Below are 19333 nucleotides of genomic sequence, written 5' to 3'. Positions count from 1 at the left end.
GTATTCAAAGATGTCATCAAATTACGAGTCTGTTTTCAGCATTTATACATCAATAAAAGCTATGCCCTTCAATATATACTTGAACATATAGGCTACAATTCATTCATGCATGAAGAAAATATAAAATGGAATCTCTAATGTGGACTGATGCAGCCAAGGAATGATACATTTCCTCAGACACGGCCTTGAGTTTCCCTTTAGTCCCCTAAAATCCCAAATGGCTGCTGCACATCCTGTGAACGTCCTCATGACGTCCTCGCAACGTCCTGGGGTTTTTTTTTGGTAGCAGGGAAAACAACAATGTGATGACATTATACCATAAAAAAGACACCTGGCGAAAAACGTGTTACATTTCTGGCCTTTTATAAGAAAACAAAAGTACATAAATGTTATACTAGATAAATTAACTGTGCACTGTTTTTATTTATTTAAAAAAAAATTCCGCTTAATGTTTTGTACATTATTCAAAATTTATATTCACAATTTCCAGTATTTGTACATGCTTTAATTTTTATTAGCAATTCATTTCATTTTCTCTTACGTGGCAGTTGTTGCTACGTGGCAGCATTAATTAAAGTTTCTTAAGGGTCAGGATCATGTTATCTGCATCTCCCATAATATCTGTCACCACCCAAATTAATACACGCCTCAGATTAACTATAGTATGTGTGTAAGACTCCTATACAGTTATACAATTGTTTTATTATTAATAAATATTTCAATGAGTAAACCTGGCTGTGTCTATAGTCTTATAGATTACACAACATTATTATATTATTCACAATACATTTTTAAATTACTGTCCCTGGATCTGTAGGATACTCTTGTAATAATGTAGTTAATAATTCTGCTTAAAAAGATGCAATCTAATCCTGTTTACATGAAATTAGCCTGCTTCCAAACAGGTCCAAGCTAACTGACCTGTTGCTATGACAGCAAGTCCGGGATGAACCTCGAAGAACCAAACACTACAAGATCAGGCAAAATCGTCAACAATTAAGTTAGCAACATATGAACAACGAGCCCCAGGTTAAGTTCTTCATGGCTCTGGTAGCGATACAAAACTTATTACGTATGTATATACCTCATTTATAAGATTATACATTACTACACTTAGTTTGGTATTGTTTTAAACAATGTTCTAAAGCTGTTAGTTGTACATAATATTTATTTAACGTTCTTTTGTATCAGACTGTTAATGCCACTTTACTTTCAGCAGAGATTTTTCTGCGTTTCACTGCCCATGTGGTTACAGCAACAATAAAGCATACGGCCATAGTTACCACACACACAGAAATAACAAGAACTGTCAGATTCATTCCTGGGTTTGATATTCCTGGGGGTTTTGGAGCAGGGAGGATCTTTGAAACTCTAGCAATGTTGGAGGTTCTGGATTTAAAATTTTGTTCGTCCTCTGACTGAGCTGCGAAGAAGAGCGTGGTGCCATTTTGGATTGGGAAACTGAGATTGAATGAATGTTGTTCAACTGATCCAGCCTCCTGAGGTGAGACAGCAGCTGTGTTGACTACATGACCATTGCTGAAGCTCTCTCGAAGCATATCAAGGTCAAAGCTCCACCTGATCTCATAGGACTTAGCTTTAAGAGAAAGAAACGTGACAATAAAAGCTGTTTTTTCAATAATTGGTTTTATGATTTAAAACCAACTTTTATCTGGTCAATAGGGATGTTAAAGAAATTAACATTAACAAAAAACTTCAAAAGTTTTAAATACTAATATAGTAATTGTATGATTTACCTGTCCCTTGGTCGAGGTCCTCACCAGGAGCTGTCCAGCTGAGAAGCACAGTGTCCTCCTGGATCTCAGCGCTCAGATCTGTGATTCTGTTCGGAGGGAAATTTGGTGGAGTTGTACCTGAAAGAGTCACCACGAAACTCTCTCCGGTGGCTGTTCTGGTGAAGCTTCCAACTTCCAGTGGTTCTTCAGAAACTGGAGGCTTTGGAGGGTTCAGCTGCACTACTCCTGAAATTAGAAGAACCACCTGAATCTGCTTGATTTTGCCTGAATGTCTTTCCCCAATACAGCTTTATACCTAATTATATTGCCATTAGTACAGCTGTTTGTTCAGTTTGCACATTTTTAATGACTCTTTATGCAGCTTACATCTATACAGACATCTATATAAATAACTCAATCATCAATGCAAACGATTCTTTTTAAAACACTTGCCACCAGTGCCGGGAAGGTTTTCACATCCGTAGCAAGCATTTATTCCTAAATATTCTAATGAATATTTTCAACTGTTAACCATTTCAAACTTTAAAAAAGCAGTCAGGGTTATCCTTACTCAACAACTGATTACTGTCAGACTTTCAAAAATTCACTTGAATTAAAGAGGATAAAAAAGTACAGCCACTACAAAATTTAGCGCCTCTTTTTACTGGTGGTTCTGAAGTTATAACAGGAACTAAAACAGGAAACACTGGCATCAAACAATGCCTTGAAAAAAAGCAGTTAAACTTAAAAAGTAAATATGCATAAATATTAAAATAGAAAATAATTAAAACTATTATTGAATAAGCATGTATCTTAATCTGTGCCCTAAACTCCTCATATTTCTCATATTTTAGAGCAATAAATGCAATTTGGAAAATAAATTAAATCTGTATGTGTGTGTGTGTGTGTGTGTGTGTGTGTGTGTGTGGAACCTACACCAAACCTAAACCGACCCATTACAGAAAGCTTTCATGTTATTATAATTCATCATATTATTATTATTATTTATTTTGTAATAAAATTATGTACAAATAATTAACGTAAATTTACTGTTACACGTAAATAGTTACTCCTAAACACTGCATGTATATAATACATCAATTGTAATGCCTAACCAGCAGAGGGAGCCATGGCCTGAGTACTAGCTGTACTCACCCTCTGCTTCCTCTACTATCATTTCCTGTTTAAGGGCTTTATTTAATATTTAATATAAAAAATACAGTTATACATGTGACTGACATCACTGAGATTATTCCAAAATATTGATGACAGGATTTACCATTTTCCACATATCCAGGTACGTAAGGGGCACCGCTCTTTTTTGGGGCAGCAAATCTGGCTTGTCCATCTTGATTCTTCACTCTTACTTTCAAACTGCTTCTACCGTTTTCAATCTTTGTGAAATATCTGGAATATATTCCATCATCTTTGATAGCATCAGCTCCTGTAAAAAAAAAGATTTATTTGGGCAGAAGTTGAAAGTATCTTTCGCTTATATTTATATATGTTGAATGCACACACGGGACAAGATTTATAGGTCATTTACCTGCTCCGTTGTCCAGGAGTTGTAATGTATGCGTGGACCCGGTTTCTGACTCAAGTGTAGCCCAAACATCAGCATTTATTACAGGCCTGTAATTCTGACTAACCTCAGCAAACACTAGCATGGGTTTAGTGCCGTCACTGAACTGCTGGTTCATGTGGGTTTTGACAATGATAGGAGGAACATCAGCTTGAGAAGCTTGACTTGTTACTGTTATAGTCAAAGCTTGAAGTGTTGTAGTTTGGATACTGTACTCCCAGTCTCCAGGCTATCAAACAAATAAAAAGTAAAAGCAGATCACTGAGAGTTTGCTCTATCATCACTGATAAACTGTTTATTTTTTAAAATATTTTGTTCAAATATTATGTTTATTTACAACCCTTGGCCTAGATGCCTTTTATCGTGTTATGAACGTTTATGGTCCAATACAGTATAACACAATAAACTGATTGCTAAAGGTTGTAATACTGCACCTCTGCAGTTCCTGGAACATTTAAAGTGACCGTTTTCAGAGATCCATCATGATTCATATTTGTCTGAGTGTAGATTAAGCCACTTGGAGACTGTATGTAAACGCTGGGAAAACTTCTTTCATAGATTATCACAAAGCTGGTTTTGTTCCCAACAGTCTGATCCACCGAAACTGTCCCATTGAACCAATCAGATGTTCGTGCTCCAATACTCTCTAGCTAAAGGAATAATGAAAATGCATGGTTAAAATACTCATAATATTGATGACACACTCAGAGAAATAAATATATCATGGGCAATAAGGAAAACCTTGACAAACCTGGACTGGTTCTTTTGTGTAATCTCCAGTTGATAATGTAAGCGAAGCAAATGCGTCCATTAACTGGTTCGAGGTCAAATCATCATTGGCTATGATAAATCTTCCTCCTGTTGTCATGATGAAATTTTTGTTTAGTTTTTATTTGATGATAAACTTGAGCTTACATCATATTGGGACAGATAGAGTAAGATAATAATTGTGCTGATATCACTTACCAGTAAGTTCTGCCATCTGTGTCAGCGCTTCAGATGCACTTTTACTGAATGCTAATGTGCTTATAATGGCACCACTTTGTATTCCAGTTGGAGCACAATCTTCAAATTTATCCGTTGCCTGGCCATCTGTCAGAAATATGATTTCATCTCCTAATACATCAAAATTGTCCTCTTGAAGTACCTGATGGATTTGAAGAAAAAAAAGAATCACTGATACTTAAATAACTATATATTTCATACATTACAAAGATATTGAATACATATTACAATTAATATGACACCTCTAAGCCTAGAGCGAGGCCCAAGCACATATTTGTTGCTCCATCTGCTACTTTTGGCAAACGTTTGATAAGGTTCTCTCTTGTGGTGTCACTGTCAATAGTAGTCAAGTGGCTCAGAACCGAAGCCCTAGTACTAAAAGTTACAATCCCAACACTGGCTTGATCCTCAATGTAGTTCCGTAGGAAATGTGTGGCAGCCTGTTCCTGTAGAAGAATTCTTGAGCCCTAGGAAATGGGCGGAAAAAAATATTAAAAAATATTTAACCAACTTATTATTTTGAAGAATTGATGACAGAAAAAGTTGTCATAGCATTTTTTTCTTTCAGACATTAAGTTAATGTTAGTTATTGCATACTCTCATGCTTCCTGAGACATCAAGGATGAGGCAAACGACCCGTTGCTTTCGCTGCACAATTTTAAAAGATGGTGGTGGTGGAGGGGTCTCTGGTGGTTTCAGAGAACGAAGTGCCTCTTTATCCACAGAATCCTCAAATATTACAGTCCATGTTGCTTTGCCACATATTTGGTTTTGCATGTTTGGAGCGTCATAATTGTGCTCGCTTTCATGACAAAATGCAGTCACCTGTAAGCAGGATTTCAAATTAACTTAAATATGCACAGATGGGCTTTATTTAACATAACAAAACCACCGATTTTTCCTTGAGCACTTTTTGGAAAGGGGAGTACAGCAAGTATATCCCAAAAAATGACTGCAGCATGAAATTATGTAGATTATGTAGCATTACAGTTTATTGTTTCACTGTTTGCTGATACTTTTATTCATACCGGTGACAATCAAGATCTTTTACTTAATATGTTGTGATTTTTGTTACCATCATTCAAAGAAAAAAGAAATACATATTTGTAGATAGATGTACAAATGAATACTTACAGGATCTAGGCTCGGTAAGAACATAATGGAGCTATTTGCGATTTGATTTCTGTCTGGAAAAAACAAACAACCCTGGGTAGGTAGTGAAGTTTCTTGATCGGTGCGGCACTGTTGAAGAGATCCTCCTGCAGTAACTTCATAAAACTGACCCTCAAGGTTTTTGCTACACCTAAAGCAGGAAACCAATAATTGAGATATCAGGGAAAGTTTGATATCAATATTTTAATAATATTTTTTCTTTTTATTAAAGGTTTACAACCTTGTAGGTTCAATACGGCCATTAGAGTAATAGAAAGTATTCTCTACACTGTATTCGTCATAAACGCCCCATCTCAGATGAGCCCATTCATGCACAAAGACCCTTCCTGCAAACAAACAACCAATAATACAAACTAATAATTTTTTTTTTACTATAAAGCAAACACACTATCACATTAATAAACCTTTTTGAATTCTTATTTCATGATAACTATGTTGAAGGGAGATAAACAACGTTGACCTCTTGATCCATAAAGCTCGATAAAAAAGTCATTCAGGAGGTATTGTGGGGTAAAATGAATGTACTCTCCCTCAGCTCCGCATTCTCCATACTGTTTTGTGTAGGGTTCGACGTCGTTTGCTGAGCTAGCGTAATCAATTTTTATTTGGGCCTGCATTAGACATAGAAATGGACATTAGAAAGTAGAAAATAGACGTGAGAAAATAGACGTGTGCCAAATGAAATGGCACAGTTCCCTGTACCTTTTCAAAGGACTCTGTTCTTGCTTTGATGAAATCCTTACTATTCCACTGAGGTGGGACTAGGATTGTAACATCTCTGAAATAGACCTTTTCATCCAATGCATCGTAAAGATAATACGACCCTTCGGTGACCATTTCCTGTTAGAATGAAGACAAAAAGATTATCTTTAAAATAGCCTCTAAATCATACATAAAGTACATCAAGTTTGTTAAAGAGACCAATAAGGATGTATTCACCTTGATTTTTCAATGAGCGTGTCATCCTGTGGTACTCTTGAACCGATTGCGATTATTATGTCAACATAACCATTTTCATCCAGTTTGATCGCCGTGGAGGTGGAGAACAGCAACATCCATAACAAAACGTACTCCGTTCTTGAGTCCATAGCTTCTGTATTTAGATGAACTGTAGCTCATGAACTCTGTTTTAAACAATGTCAAGTCAAAAATTAAATCCAAAGGTTATAGATAAGAAAGATACTTTACTGTCATGGACTCGTGATAATAACCAAATTCCTTCTGGGATATATTTAGGAAACAACATGTCATCACAGTATCATAGGGCAGCATGTTTACTGCACTAATAATTTTTATTCCTGTTCTGCATTACATTCATTTAATAATTTCTATGCAGCCCTATCTGTTTAAATTACATAATCAACACCTGCCTATTAAAGGGAATAGTTCATCCAAAGATAAAAAAGCAGAAAATTTATCACCCTCAGGCCATCCAAGATTTGGGGAAGTTTAGCATTATATCACTTTCTTAATAATAGATCTGTGAGAGTCCGAACGTCTAAAAAGGATTTAAGGAAAATTAGCATGTTTGTAAGAAACGTCTATCATTGGTTCCGGCCAAAATATGAGTCATAAAGGACTACAGGTAATGGAACTTTTGGTTTAGTTAAAATGCTTTAATAATTATTTCTTAAAAGGCACAGCTTTTCATTTCACATTTATTGAAGGAATGAAGTTGTGTTGATTACTTGTAGATTATTGCTTTGTAATGCCACATTTGTAACGCTTTGAATAGAGTCTCTTACTTAATGCACAAGGAATCAAGTCAATACTGTTAACTATTAAGGACGATGTGTAAACTAATCAGTATGTAATAGAAGTTTAGAACTTGTGTTAAATAATAGATAGCTAATCTATAACAAATTAAATGACTATGAAGTAACTACTGAAGATTAATGATTGTTTATTATACACTATTACAAAAATCGAGATGTGCTTATTTACTACTAATGTTATTGTTATTATGAAGTCAACATTAATAAATACAAACATAGCACATTTTATTTGAGGTTGTTGTCTGTATTGTAAACAATTGATTTGTGAATGTTCTGTAAGAATAGTTCCTTGTAACTATTCAACTTAGATAAATTAGATAAGTTTGCAGATAAGTTTACAATTTAGATTTTTTAGACGGTGTGTTTCCCTGTTTCCCTCATCATATGTCAAAATATGTATTATGTTACCTTTGTGTAAATTATTCCCTCATCTAAGCTGCTATGTCTACCACTAGAGGGCACCCCTTTTCGATGTTTTTTTTTTTTAAGTTCTGGACTTCAGTTTCCATCACTCCTTACACTCGTGATTATTTCATTACTCTAAGCTGTTTGTAATTTACCCATTTAGTTCTCCATACATAAAGACCATGTTCTCAGCCCTTTGTTTCTGAAGTATGGTTTTTGTCATGATGTATCAAGTTTTTGCTGGAGTTTTCTTTTTGGTTTTCCATGTTTGTACCTAGTTTTTCCCTGTTTTGGATCTTTGTGTTTGACCTTCATGATTCTCCAGTCATGAGTCATGACTTCATGAGTCATTTTGTGACAGAATACTTACAGAAGCCATAATTGATCCAGCAGTATGAGAGACAAAGTTCTGCTCCCTAAAGGACAAGTCCATCTTCAAGATTTGAATAAATAGGCCTTCGCCCAGAGGTTTTGTATTAGGGCAGAGAGATTGGGTTGACAAAGCATGGACCTTAAAGACATTTTGTTAACACTTAACATTAAGGTTCCCTTTAAAAAGGGCTTATAAATGTGTTAATAAATGACTAATAAGTCATTTAAAAATGCATTGTAAATCGTTGAAAATGCATGAACAAGAGGATGATTTTAACGCAATACCTGCCAAATAGTGACATTTTTAACTCACAATGTTATATGCATCACCATAACTTTAAATGAGTTATACTTAAAGCCTGCCCTGTACCGAGAACATTGTTATAAATTGCAGGAACCTTTTGAAAAGCATACTCTGCAGTGTCACCTCACAGTTAGCTGACCCGTAAAATTAATAAAAATTTTGAGAGATTAAAATTTTGCTTCAGAGAATGTTGGAACAATCTTAGCAGCATGACTTCTTCTTCTTCTTAGAAAATGTGACTTTACATCAGATGCTTGTTAGCGCCTACTACATTCTTAAGAAACATTGTAAGAAAAGTGAGATATAAATGAACAAACCATAAATACAACACCCTTCGGTCTTGCTGTTAGTACATTTTTGCTGTTTTCATGAAATAAATAAGAGTTCTGTTTTTGAGTGAAATAAGTATTAAGAAATATATTTGTTAAACATGTATAACATGTGAGTTAAAATGGCTCACTATTTGGCAGGCTTTTCATAAAAAAAAATAAACTTTTATTCATGCATTTAAAATGGCTTATCAATAATTTGTAATGCATTTTTAAATTAGTTATTAGTCATTTATGAACACCTTTATAAACCCTTCATAAAGAGAATGTAAAGTACAGTTTTTCATTTTTAATCTTTGTTTGGAAGAACCCCTAATGCCTTGGGAGCTCCACAAGGAAGGAAAGGTAATTCACCACCACCAGAGTCCACCTTCAGGTGCTTTCCCAACCCCACCTTTCTTATCTAGTCAAGCTAAGGACACTGTTACTGATTCATATGTCAAAGCAAAGGACGAGAAATAGAAGGACATTAAGGCTGACTCTGGGGGTTGTGGAGTCCAGTGGTCCTGGGGACCTGACTCTGTTAGCACAATCTGGCATAGCTGCATTTGAAATTGAACTGGAAATTAAGTGCTGGGCATTAAGTGGTGGAAACTTCATTCCTATCCATTATCATCGATATGATTAAAGAAAGTTTTTAATCACAAGTTTTTAATCTTGGCATAATACACAACTACCACTCTGTTCTCCTGTTTGATACTGTTCAGTGCTTTGACACAATCTGTATAGTTAAAGGCGTTATATAAAAGTGATTGATTGATTGATTGATTGACTTGCCCTGCCAGCTCCACCCAGGCTCCTTACACTGCCAGATCAACCTAATCTGTCTGTTTTGCTGACCCTATTTAAGGTTCCTGCTTTGTGGGCCCAAAAGCATGTCTCTGAATCCACTCCAGCCCATGAGCTCTCAGAATCCACTCCAGAGCCCACTCCAGTCCGAGAGTGCTCAGTGACCTCTCATGAATCCGCTACAATCCGAGAACCCTCAGAGTTCACTTCACAGGTCACTTCAGTCGAGGAGCAATCAGAGTCCAATCCAAGGTCTGCTCCAGTCTGGGAACCCTCAAAGTCCACTCCAGAGTCCGACCCAGTTTGAGAGACTTCATAATCTACTACAACTCCAGTTCTCAGAGATCGCTCCTGAACTCTTGGTCAAGGACACTGTGTCAGAGCTAACTGCCTATCTTGTAGCAACAATCAAGGCTAGTCCTAATCTCTTTGTGCTCTTCTTTGCAGTCTTGACGGAGCCATCATGGAAGTCAGAAGCCTTTTCTGCTCGGCTGTGGTGGTCTCCTGCCCTGCCAGCCCCACCTTTATTAAATAAAACATTTGACATTTAATACTTAATTTAATACACAATTTAATCAAATAAAATTAGCTATAATCAGAAGCTATAATCAGGTATCTGTATGCTAAACTAGTAGATAAGCTAACAAATACAGACAATAATTATCCATGTAACAGGGTTCTCAAAGCTGTCCTGGGGACCCCCAAGCACCACATATTTTGCATGTCTCTCTCATAGGCCACACCCAATTCAAGTCATTAGATTGTACTAATGAGATGATGAGTTGAATCAGCTGTGTTAAATATGGGAGTCATACAAAATATGTGGTGGTTAGCGGTCCCCCAAGACCACTGGTTTAAACAGCATTTATCATAACATAGAATTGTAATTAGGCACTTAAGAGAGTACCTATTAAAACAAATTTGAGCCAACGGGATTGCTCGAGGTACTAATGGGACCAGATTTCGAAGGAGGGGACCACACTGGTGCTGAAAACACATTACAAACAACGCATTTGTTGCATCTAGATCTCAGTTTGGGATTACAAATTTCTAAATAGTTAAATATAGGTTTATGAACTGAAAAAGTTACAATTTGAGGTAAAGAGGTTAGGTAGCCCAGGTACTGTGATAGTGACCATTGGTCTTTTACGCATTTTCTGATCATCTTTCTGAATAGTTAAGCATGAATGCTAATCTCAAAATACAGCTCTTTCTTTTGTTTTAAAATGATTGGATTAGCCCCTTAGCATTTGAATGACACTTGTATGCTGATTAGATCAAAGCTGGGAAGATTCTGTTACTGGGCTGATTCCTGTACATTATTTGAATGTTTTGTTTGGGTTCATCCCACAAAGTGCTTTGTCTCCATTTCTAAGCGACTTAGTTGGACTTGATGACTGCAGCGATGCACAGTGAATTCTCAATAAAGAAGAACTTCTGCTTAAAAGAAACCAAGATTCTCTGGATGGAAGTTTCTAACATGTCTAGTAAGAGTTTGATTAACTTCAGGTATGTTTAATTAGGTTTGGAGCAAAACTCTGCAGGACACCGGCCCTCAAGGACTAAGTTTTGACAGCCCTGGAATAGACTAATAAGGATAGAGCAGTACTAAGTGCCATTAACGAATTAAAAAGGTAAAAAAAAGCAGTAAAAAAAATATAGACTTTACTACAAAAATGAATGCATCTTACGTCATACATCATATCACTTCACATACAGTAATTATATATATATATACAGTATGTATTATTTAATATATACACATTTTATGCATATTAACTGTCATTTCATTGCAATAAAAGTAAAAGTTAGGCTGTTTGAAAGAGAATTTTATTTTGTTTGTTTAATAAATAGTCATGCTGCAACATCTATATAAAAGAAAAATAATCATATAGAAAGCCATTTTTCACAACACACCAATAAATAATAATGTTAATAAAATGAGAAGTACAAAAACTCAAAACATAACATTTTGTTTGTTAAAAGTCTAGGCAAATCCACAAAAGCACTCTGGATGCCCATTCTAGCTTACACACACACAAAAAAAATATATATTTTAAAAAAATTATAAATATTATAAAATCTTTAAAAGCTAAAATAAGTTTTGAAATGCTTGGGTGTAGCTATTGGATGTACATAGTTACATTCAAATTAGGCATATTTGATTAATTTGACATTCGTTTGCATCAGATTGTTAATGCCACTTTACTTCCAGCAGAGATTTTTCTGCGTTTCACTGCCCATGTGGTTACAGCAACAATAACGCATATGACCATAGTAACCACACACACAGAAATAACAAGAACTGTCAAATTCATTCCTGGATTTGATATTCCTGGGTATTTTGTACCAGGGACGATCTTTGAAACTTGAGCAATGTTGGAGATTTCAGATTTTGCATTTTGTTCATCATCTGACTGAACTGCAAAGAAGAGCGTGGTGCCATTTTGGATTGGGAAACTGAGATTGAATGAATGTTGTTCAACTGATCCAGCCTCCTGAGGTGAGACAGCAGTTGTGTTGATTTCATGACTATTGCTAAAGTTGTGTCGGAGCATATCAAGGTCAAAACTCCACCTGATCTCATAGGATTTAGCTTAAATGGAAAGAATTAAAAGATCCATCATTTAAAAAAAAAAAATTCAGTTAAGATTAAAAATCTTTTAAATACTAGTACAGTAATTGTATGCGTTACCTGTGCCATCGTCGAGGTCCTCACCAGGAGCTGTCCAGCTGAGAAGCACAGTGTCCTCCTGGATCTCAGCGCTCAGATCTGTGATTCTGTTCGGAGGGAAATTTGGTGGAGTTGTACCTGAAAGAGTCACCACGAAACTCTCTCCAGTGGCTGTTCTGGTGAAGCTTCCGACTTCCAGTGGTTCTTCAGCAACTGGAGGCTTTGGAGGGTTCAGCTGCACTACACCTGAAAATAGAAGAACCTGAATTTTTACTTTTTTTTTTTTTACCAAATGTTTTCTTCACACAGCTTCATAGCTAATTGTATTGCCAATTATACAAAAGGTTTTTTAAACAGACCAAAATATGGATCCGAAAATTTACCATTTAACACATATCCAGGTACATATGGGGCAGCACTATTTTTCTTAACAGCATATCTGGCTTGTCCATCTTGATTCTTCACTCTTACTTTCAAACTGCTTCTCCCATTTACCATCTTTGTGAAAAATCTGGAATATATTCCATCATCTTTAATACCATCAGCTCCTATGAAAGATGGATTTCTGATTTATTTGATATATTTTTTTCCATTAAGTTGGGAAGATTACTTCATTTTATTTAATTATATTATATTAATTAATATTTTAATTTGGGTAATTTACCTGCTCCGTTGTCCAGGAGTTGTAATGTATGCGTGGACCCAGTTTCTGACTCAAGTGTAGCCCAAACATCAGCATTTATTACAGGCCTGTAATTCTGACTAACCTCAGCAAACACTAGCATGGGTTTAGAGCCGTCACTGAACTGCTGGTTCATGTGGGTTTTGACAGTGATAGGAGGAACATCATCACGTGATGCTTGACTCGTCACTGTTATAGTCAAAGCTTGAATTATTGTTGTTTGGATACTGTACTCCCAGTCACCAGGCTATCAAACATAAATAAGTAAAAGCAAATCAGTAAGGGTTTGCTGTAAGTGTGTCAGCTGAATCATCAGTGATAAATTCTGTCTTAGTATGAAGTTGTTGTTGAATGTTTATCTAAAACTCTTGGTGCCTTTTATTGTCTTAAGATAATAAGTGTACATGTTTATGGATTTTGTTATAAACTTAATAAATGACTGCTCAATAAATGTTATCATACCTCTGCAGTTCCCGGAAAATTTAAAGTGACTGTTTTCTGAGATCCATCATGATTCATATTTGTCTGAGTGTAGATTAAGCCACTTGGAGACTGTATGTAAATGCTGGGAAAACTTCTTTCATAGATTATCACAAAGCTGGTTTTGTTCCCAACAGTCTGATCCACCGATACTGTCCCATTGAACCAATCAGATGTTCGTGCTCCAATACTCTCTAGCTAAAGGAGTGATAACAATGAATATGATTAAAATACTCATATAGATGACACTCTCAGAGTAAAATGTATTGTTGGATCACTTGACAAACCTGAACTGGCTCTTTAGTGTAATCTCCAGTTGATAATGTGAACGAAGCAAGTGCGTCCATTAACTGGTTAGATGTGATCTCATCGTTGGCGAAAAAAAATATTCCCCCTGTTTATGACAGAGCACATTTTTGGTACATTTTGGGCACTTATATGATATATACTGAGACAAATACAGTCAATTATTAATTGTGCTGATATCACTAACCAGTGTTTTTTGTTATTTCTATCAGATCCTTATCTGCACTCTGACTTAAAGCTAGTGTGTGTATAATGGCACCACTTTGTATTGCAGAAGGAGCACAAAGAGAAACGTCGTCTGTCTGCCTGACCATCTGTCAGAAAAATTATTTCATCTCCTATTGCATCCCCATCATCTGCTCGAAGTACCTGAAGAAAAAGGTATCACCAACAAACTCTATATACTTAATATCACAAACATAAAAATAATAATATTAGTAATTACTACCTGTAGGCCTTGACTAAGGCCCAAGCATATGTTTGTCCATCCATTTGCAACTTTTGGCAACAATTTGATAAGACTCTCTCTTGTGGTTTCACTATCAACAGTAGTCAAGGGGCTCAAAGTAAAAGCATTAGTACTAAAGGTTACAATCCCAACACTGGTTTGATCATTAATATTGTTCCGGAGGAAATGTGTGGCAGCCTGCTCCTGTAGAAGAATTCTAAGACCCTAGAAAATAGGTGGAAAATAAAACAAAATTTAGTTTCTTGCAGTTTCAAAATTATTTTTCAAAATCATTTCAAAGCACTGGTAACAAAAAATTTCAAAGTTGATATCTGTTATCACATACTCTCATGCTTCCTGAGACATCAAGGATGAGGCAAACAACTCTTTTCTTTCGCTGCACAACTTTAAAAGATGGTGCTGGTGGAGGGGACTGCAGTGGTTTCAGAGAACGAAGTGCCTCTTTATCCACAGAATCCTCAAATATTACTGTCCTTGTTGCTTTGCCACATTTTTTATTCTGTATGTTCGGAGCTTCATAATTGTGTTCATTTTCTTGACAAAATGCAGTCACCTGAAAAATAGGATTTATTTAGAAATAAAATGTCATGAAATACCCAAACATCGGCCCAGTATCTTTTCTTTTTTAAAAACATCAGTTCTATAAATTAGTCAATGCCAAGTACCTACTGGAATAGACAAATAAGGATATTTATTAAATCAATTTAACACAGGAAAACCAATGTAAACCAATGTGGCTAAATGAATACCTTTACTTTTAAAGAGCTTATAATATTGGGGTTATCTTGGTTGGTGTGCAAATTAATTGCTTACATTCTCGCTCTCTGTATTTTTATGTTTTAAATTGAATAAATTTTATATTTACCCCACACAGCTAGTCCCAATATAGGTCATAAACCAAACCCTCGCCATCTAATCTAATGGGACGTGAGACAAACTGAACAATCAAATTAAACTTCAAATTACGTTTTTGATTATTTCTGACATTTTAGTTGGGTCTTGCTCGTGCTAATGTATGTCAAAATGTCTTGAATGAGTTTGCTTTTAAGTTATTTGATGCAATAAAATCAGGGTGTGCTGTTATGATTGTGATCACTGTCATTCTGTTGCACTGTTACGATTCCTGTTCTTTAATTTTTGCCTGGTGTGTTCTTCTAGTCAGCTTGTAGTTTTTCTGTTTGTTTATCTTTCATTGTTTTCAGGTGAATATGATCAATTATATAACACTCCTGTGTTTCCTTTTCATTTGTCAGTTGCGTTTGTAATGTTCATGTATTCATTACTTAGTTTAATATATTTTCTTGAATAAATCTTTTTTGGACATAGATATTCCTCCTCTTGCTTTCCTCTCCCCCAGCAGTACAGATCAACTGACCAAATAATGGATCCAGCAATAATGTTAGTTAGTAAGCTGGTTCTCGAGGGTCATCCAAAGTGTCTCTGTTCACTTCAGCTCTGGTCACTGTAGTGGCACCCACTTATGCACTCCCGTTTTGCCCCAAGCTGGTTGTAGAGGCTATCTGAGCACTCCCTGTTAGTCCTGTCATGGCTATGGTGGCTGCTTGTGAACTCTCGTCTTGTCCTGAATCAACCACAGCAACCAGTTGTGTTGTGTGTCAGTTCAGTTGCAGTCAATGCTTTTGGTTTTAAACAGCCCGTTTTAAACAGTCCTGTGTTAAGTCTGATTTTTAAGAGGAGTTTCAATCTATGAGCCCTTTATTTGCCCCACTGGTCTTGTCATGAACACAGAAACCTTACCTGAGCTCCCTGTAGGCCCTAGTAGCCTTCACATAGCCCAAAGATCCGCCACTGAACACTTAATCCTGCGAGGGCTCAGAAACTACAAATGCAATCTATGTCTGTCCCAGTACCCTTGTCAGTGGCTAAAAAAACACTATCAATCTATCCCGACATCCTGTCAGGTCAAAAGTGGGAGTGCTAGTACTTCTGGAGCTTCATTGCGCTTCGTCTGTACTCTCTTGGGCCAACATTCAGGGTTTTTTTGGCCCAACATAACCCTTGCAGGCCAGCTGAGGCTAGAATAGTGGTTATCAACAAAAGGGCGAAGTCTCTCCACATCTAGAGAGAGTCAGCACCAAGGATCATTTCATAAAGTTAACAGCTATAACATTAGTTAACACTTGCATTCAAGACTTTTAAAATAGTTTTAGTTTCAGACAGCAGCGATGTGATGTGGTATGGATTATGATCACCATACAAGGCAGAAATATTTACAAGCGATGCAAAACACTATTCTCTAGCCATTAACATTACCATGGTAAACATGGTAAATGCAACAACAAACAAAAATAAATTCTCCTGTGCAGAAATTATAAGCAAAATAGAATCGCAAGTTTACATCTCAATACTTTGTAGTTTTTATGTCAGTTAGCTACATTTTCTTTGTTCATTGGTCAGTTGTTGTTCAGCTGTAGTTGCTCTTTGTGTTGCCCTGTGTTTATTACAACGTTTAGTCTATTGGGTAAGAATCTTGGATCTTCTCTCACCATAATATTTTTACCTCCTAATGGCTGATGAGGGCAGAGGGGACCACTTTCACCACATGGCTAAAACTATGTCCAAAACTCATGTATATACAACTCATAGTTAGATCAAATTTGTTATTACTTACAGGTAGAAATATTTATATGTGCAATCAGTACTTACAGGATCCAGACCCGGGAAGTACATAATTGAGTTATTAGTGATTTGATTTCTTTCTGGAAAAAACATGCACTCCTCGGTAGGTAATGAAGTTTGGGGATCAATGCGGCACTGTTGAAGAGATCCTCCTGTGGTAACCTCGTAAAACTGACCTTGAATATTTCTGCTACACCTATAAAGAGGAAACCAATGGTTGAGATCTTGTTCAAGGACATTTTAATCATATGCTTTCCTTTTTAAATTAAATAACCTTGTAGCTTCAATCTGGCCATCAGAGTGGTAAAATGGATTTTCTGCCCTGTATTCATCATACACACCCCATCTCACATGAGCCCATTCATGCACAAAGACCCTTCCTGCAAACACATAACTACTGTTTTAGTACTACTGTATTAAAAGAAATTCAGATTTCTTTCTTAATGACAAATGTATAAACTAATGGTGAAGAAAGAAACAAAATGTTCACCTCTTGATCCAAAAAGCTCAATTAGATTGTCATCCAGAAGGTATTCTGGGGTGAAGTGAATGTATTGTCCCTCTTCTCCACATTCCCATACAGATTAGTGTAGGGTTCATCACCAAATGCTGGATTAGCATTATCAATTCTTATTTTTGTCTGCATTTCACATACAGAAATGGTCACATAAAGAAGTATCTTTTGTAAGTGAAGTAATCTATTTTTAAACATCAATATTTGGTAGGAAACCTTTCCAAAAGACTCTGTTCTTGCTTTGGCATAGTTTGTACCATTCCATTCAGGTGGGACTAGTATAGTTGCTTCTCTGAAATAGACTTTTTCATCCAATGCATCATAAAGGTAAAATGACCCCTCAGTGACCATTTCCTGTCAGAAATAAAGAGATAAAGTAAGAAAATCAATAAATATCAAGTAAATATGTACATAAATAAAAACTCTAAACTCCATTGAAGTAGGTAAAAATTGTTAACAGACCAAAATATTTATATTCACCTTGATTTTATCAATAAGTCTCTCATCCTGTGGTACTTTTGAGCCGATTGCAATGACAATATCAACATAACCATTTCCATCTAGTTTGATTCCAGTGGAGGTGGAGGACAGCAACATCCATAATAAGACATACGTCGTTCTTGAGTCCATAGCTGCTGCGTTTAGATAAACGGCAAATCTCAATCCCTGTTTTATACTATAATGGGTCAAAAATTAACTTAAATGCCATTGATAAGAGGCATACCCTGGCATAAACTGACAGTAAATTTTGGTCAAAAGATCATATGGAAAAACAAGACACTGCAAAACAAGACAATACATCTCAAAATCAGCCAGAAAACTGTCCACAGAAAAATAGCACAGGTCTGTAATCAAATAATAGAAATAAATAGAAGGGTAACAAGGGCAGGTGTGGCAAATAACTAATTCAGATAACAACAAACAGCAATAAGATGTTTATAAATACATTTCTGTTAATGCACTATATTTCTACAGTGTTAGCAGGGTTTAAATTGTGCCGGGGCTGTCCGGTCCAGAGCCCCGGAGAAGCATGGGCTGAGAGAGACTTGGTCCCAAAGTATATAGAATATGCTTGGGAGAAGAACATGCTTTTTAATAAATGGTGCCATTTCAGCAGCGTCACCGGTGTTGAGCAACTTGAATGAATTCTGATTGAGGATTTCAAAAATGTGATGTATCTTAATAAAAATGAGTGTGCAGATGAGTTCACCTTGACTCATAAATTATGTGTTTGCTGCATATTGTGAACCGCATTATTCACACGTTCACACAGGGCTAATTTTAAGCAGGTGCTGACGCAATTGAAAATAAAGCACGGTACATCATACTTATCATACTGACTCTCAAGGCGCCATGGAGAGGTTCCATTACACCTTGAAGTTCATGTTAAGTAAATATTGTGCAAAGTCAGGAAAAGAGTCATTGCCGTTATTGTTGTTCGCTGTCAGTGAGTCTGTTCAGGAGTCACTGGGGTTTAGTCATGTGGAGAGGGTCATGTGTAGGTCAAAATGTAAAGTGTGAAGGTGTGCTTAATTGTTTGTTAGCGACATTGCTTAAAGTGAAGCAGATTTTTGTGTTAGTAGTGTTAGTAGACTGGCAGGGTTCAAGGTTAGAATAGATGTTCTTGAAAAACTATCTATAGTCAGTCTGTTGGGAGATCATTCACAATAAGGAGTTAGCAGATAATAATCAGACAGTCTACTTATACTTTAATGAAAGTTAGTTGACATGTAGCTGCAGAGTCATTTATTCTCAACAGAATGTTCATAAGGGACCATCAAAATAAAGTGTTAGCGACTTTTGAAAACAATTTACCTTAAAGTTATAAAACCTACCTACTCACACCATGTAGTTACGGGAAAGAGGGACACATGAATATTTCCTGATCATAAATGTAGGGGTGTGGTTAAAATCAGTCTCTGCCAATGGACTAAAGCATACTCGCTTTTAGTTTTCGTTCTTTTTTTAACAATGTAACAACAATATTATTTTCATAAGTTAGAATTTAGAGGTTAGGGTTTGGGACAGCCACATCCCAGTTGAAAGTACGCAGTGATGATTTTATATATAATAGGCTTACTGATATGTTTTTAAATAT

The 19333-nt window shown here is 36.1% G+C and overlaps 2 protein-coding genes across 2 annotated transcripts; both read right to left on the bottom strand.

Moving 5' to 3' along the window:
• Positions 1 to 514: 514 nt before the first annotated feature.
• On the bottom strand, positions 515 to 6622 carry LOC122358975 (calcium-activated chloride channel regulator 3A-1-like). The gene is made up of 14 exons (XM_043258995.1): positions 6437 to 6622; positions 6199 to 6338; positions 5957 to 6107; positions 5717 to 5822; positions 5458 to 5626; positions 4921 to 5148; positions 4566 to 4790; positions 4285 to 4465; positions 4070 to 4176; positions 3753 to 3968; positions 3283 to 3547; positions 3016 to 3180; positions 1758 to 1982; positions 515 to 1597 (listed from the first exon to the last, which is right to left on the bottom strand). Exons 1-14 carry the CDS (start codon positions 6582 to 6584, stop codon positions 1188 to 1190), a joined length of 2736 nt encoding a protein of 911 aa, XP_043114930.1. The 5' UTR covers positions 6585 to 6622; the 3' UTR covers positions 515 to 1187.
• Positions 6623 to 11292: 4670 nt separating this feature from the next.
• On the bottom strand, positions 11293 to 17865 carry LOC122358974 (calcium-activated chloride channel regulator 3A-1-like). Its single transcript, XM_043258994.1, is given in 16 exon segments — positions 11293 to 12066; positions 12166 to 12390; positions 12528 to 12692; positions 12809 to 13073; positions 13289 to 13504; positions 13594 to 13700; positions 13800 to 13914; positions 13916 to 13981; positions 14061 to 14285; positions 14407 to 14634; positions 16749 to 16917; positions 16996 to 17101; positions 17212 to 17295; positions 17298 to 17361; positions 17452 to 17589; positions 17716 to 17865. Coding segments are annotated over 16 exon segments (2733 nt in total). The 3' UTR covers positions 11293 to 11656.
• Between the last annotated feature and the right edge of the window lie 1468 nt (positions 17866 to 19333).

Source organism: Puntigrus tetrazona, chromosome 15 (assembly GCF_018831695.1).
Source record: "Puntigrus tetrazona isolate hp1 chromosome 15, ASM1883169v1, whole genome shotgun sequence".
In the NCBI taxonomy this organism is placed as follows: domain Eukaryota; kingdom Metazoa; phylum Chordata; class Actinopteri; order Cypriniformes; family Cyprinidae; genus Puntigrus; species Puntigrus tetrazona.
Note: the sequence above shows the minus strand (reverse complement) of the source record. Positions and strands in the feature narration are given on the sequence as shown.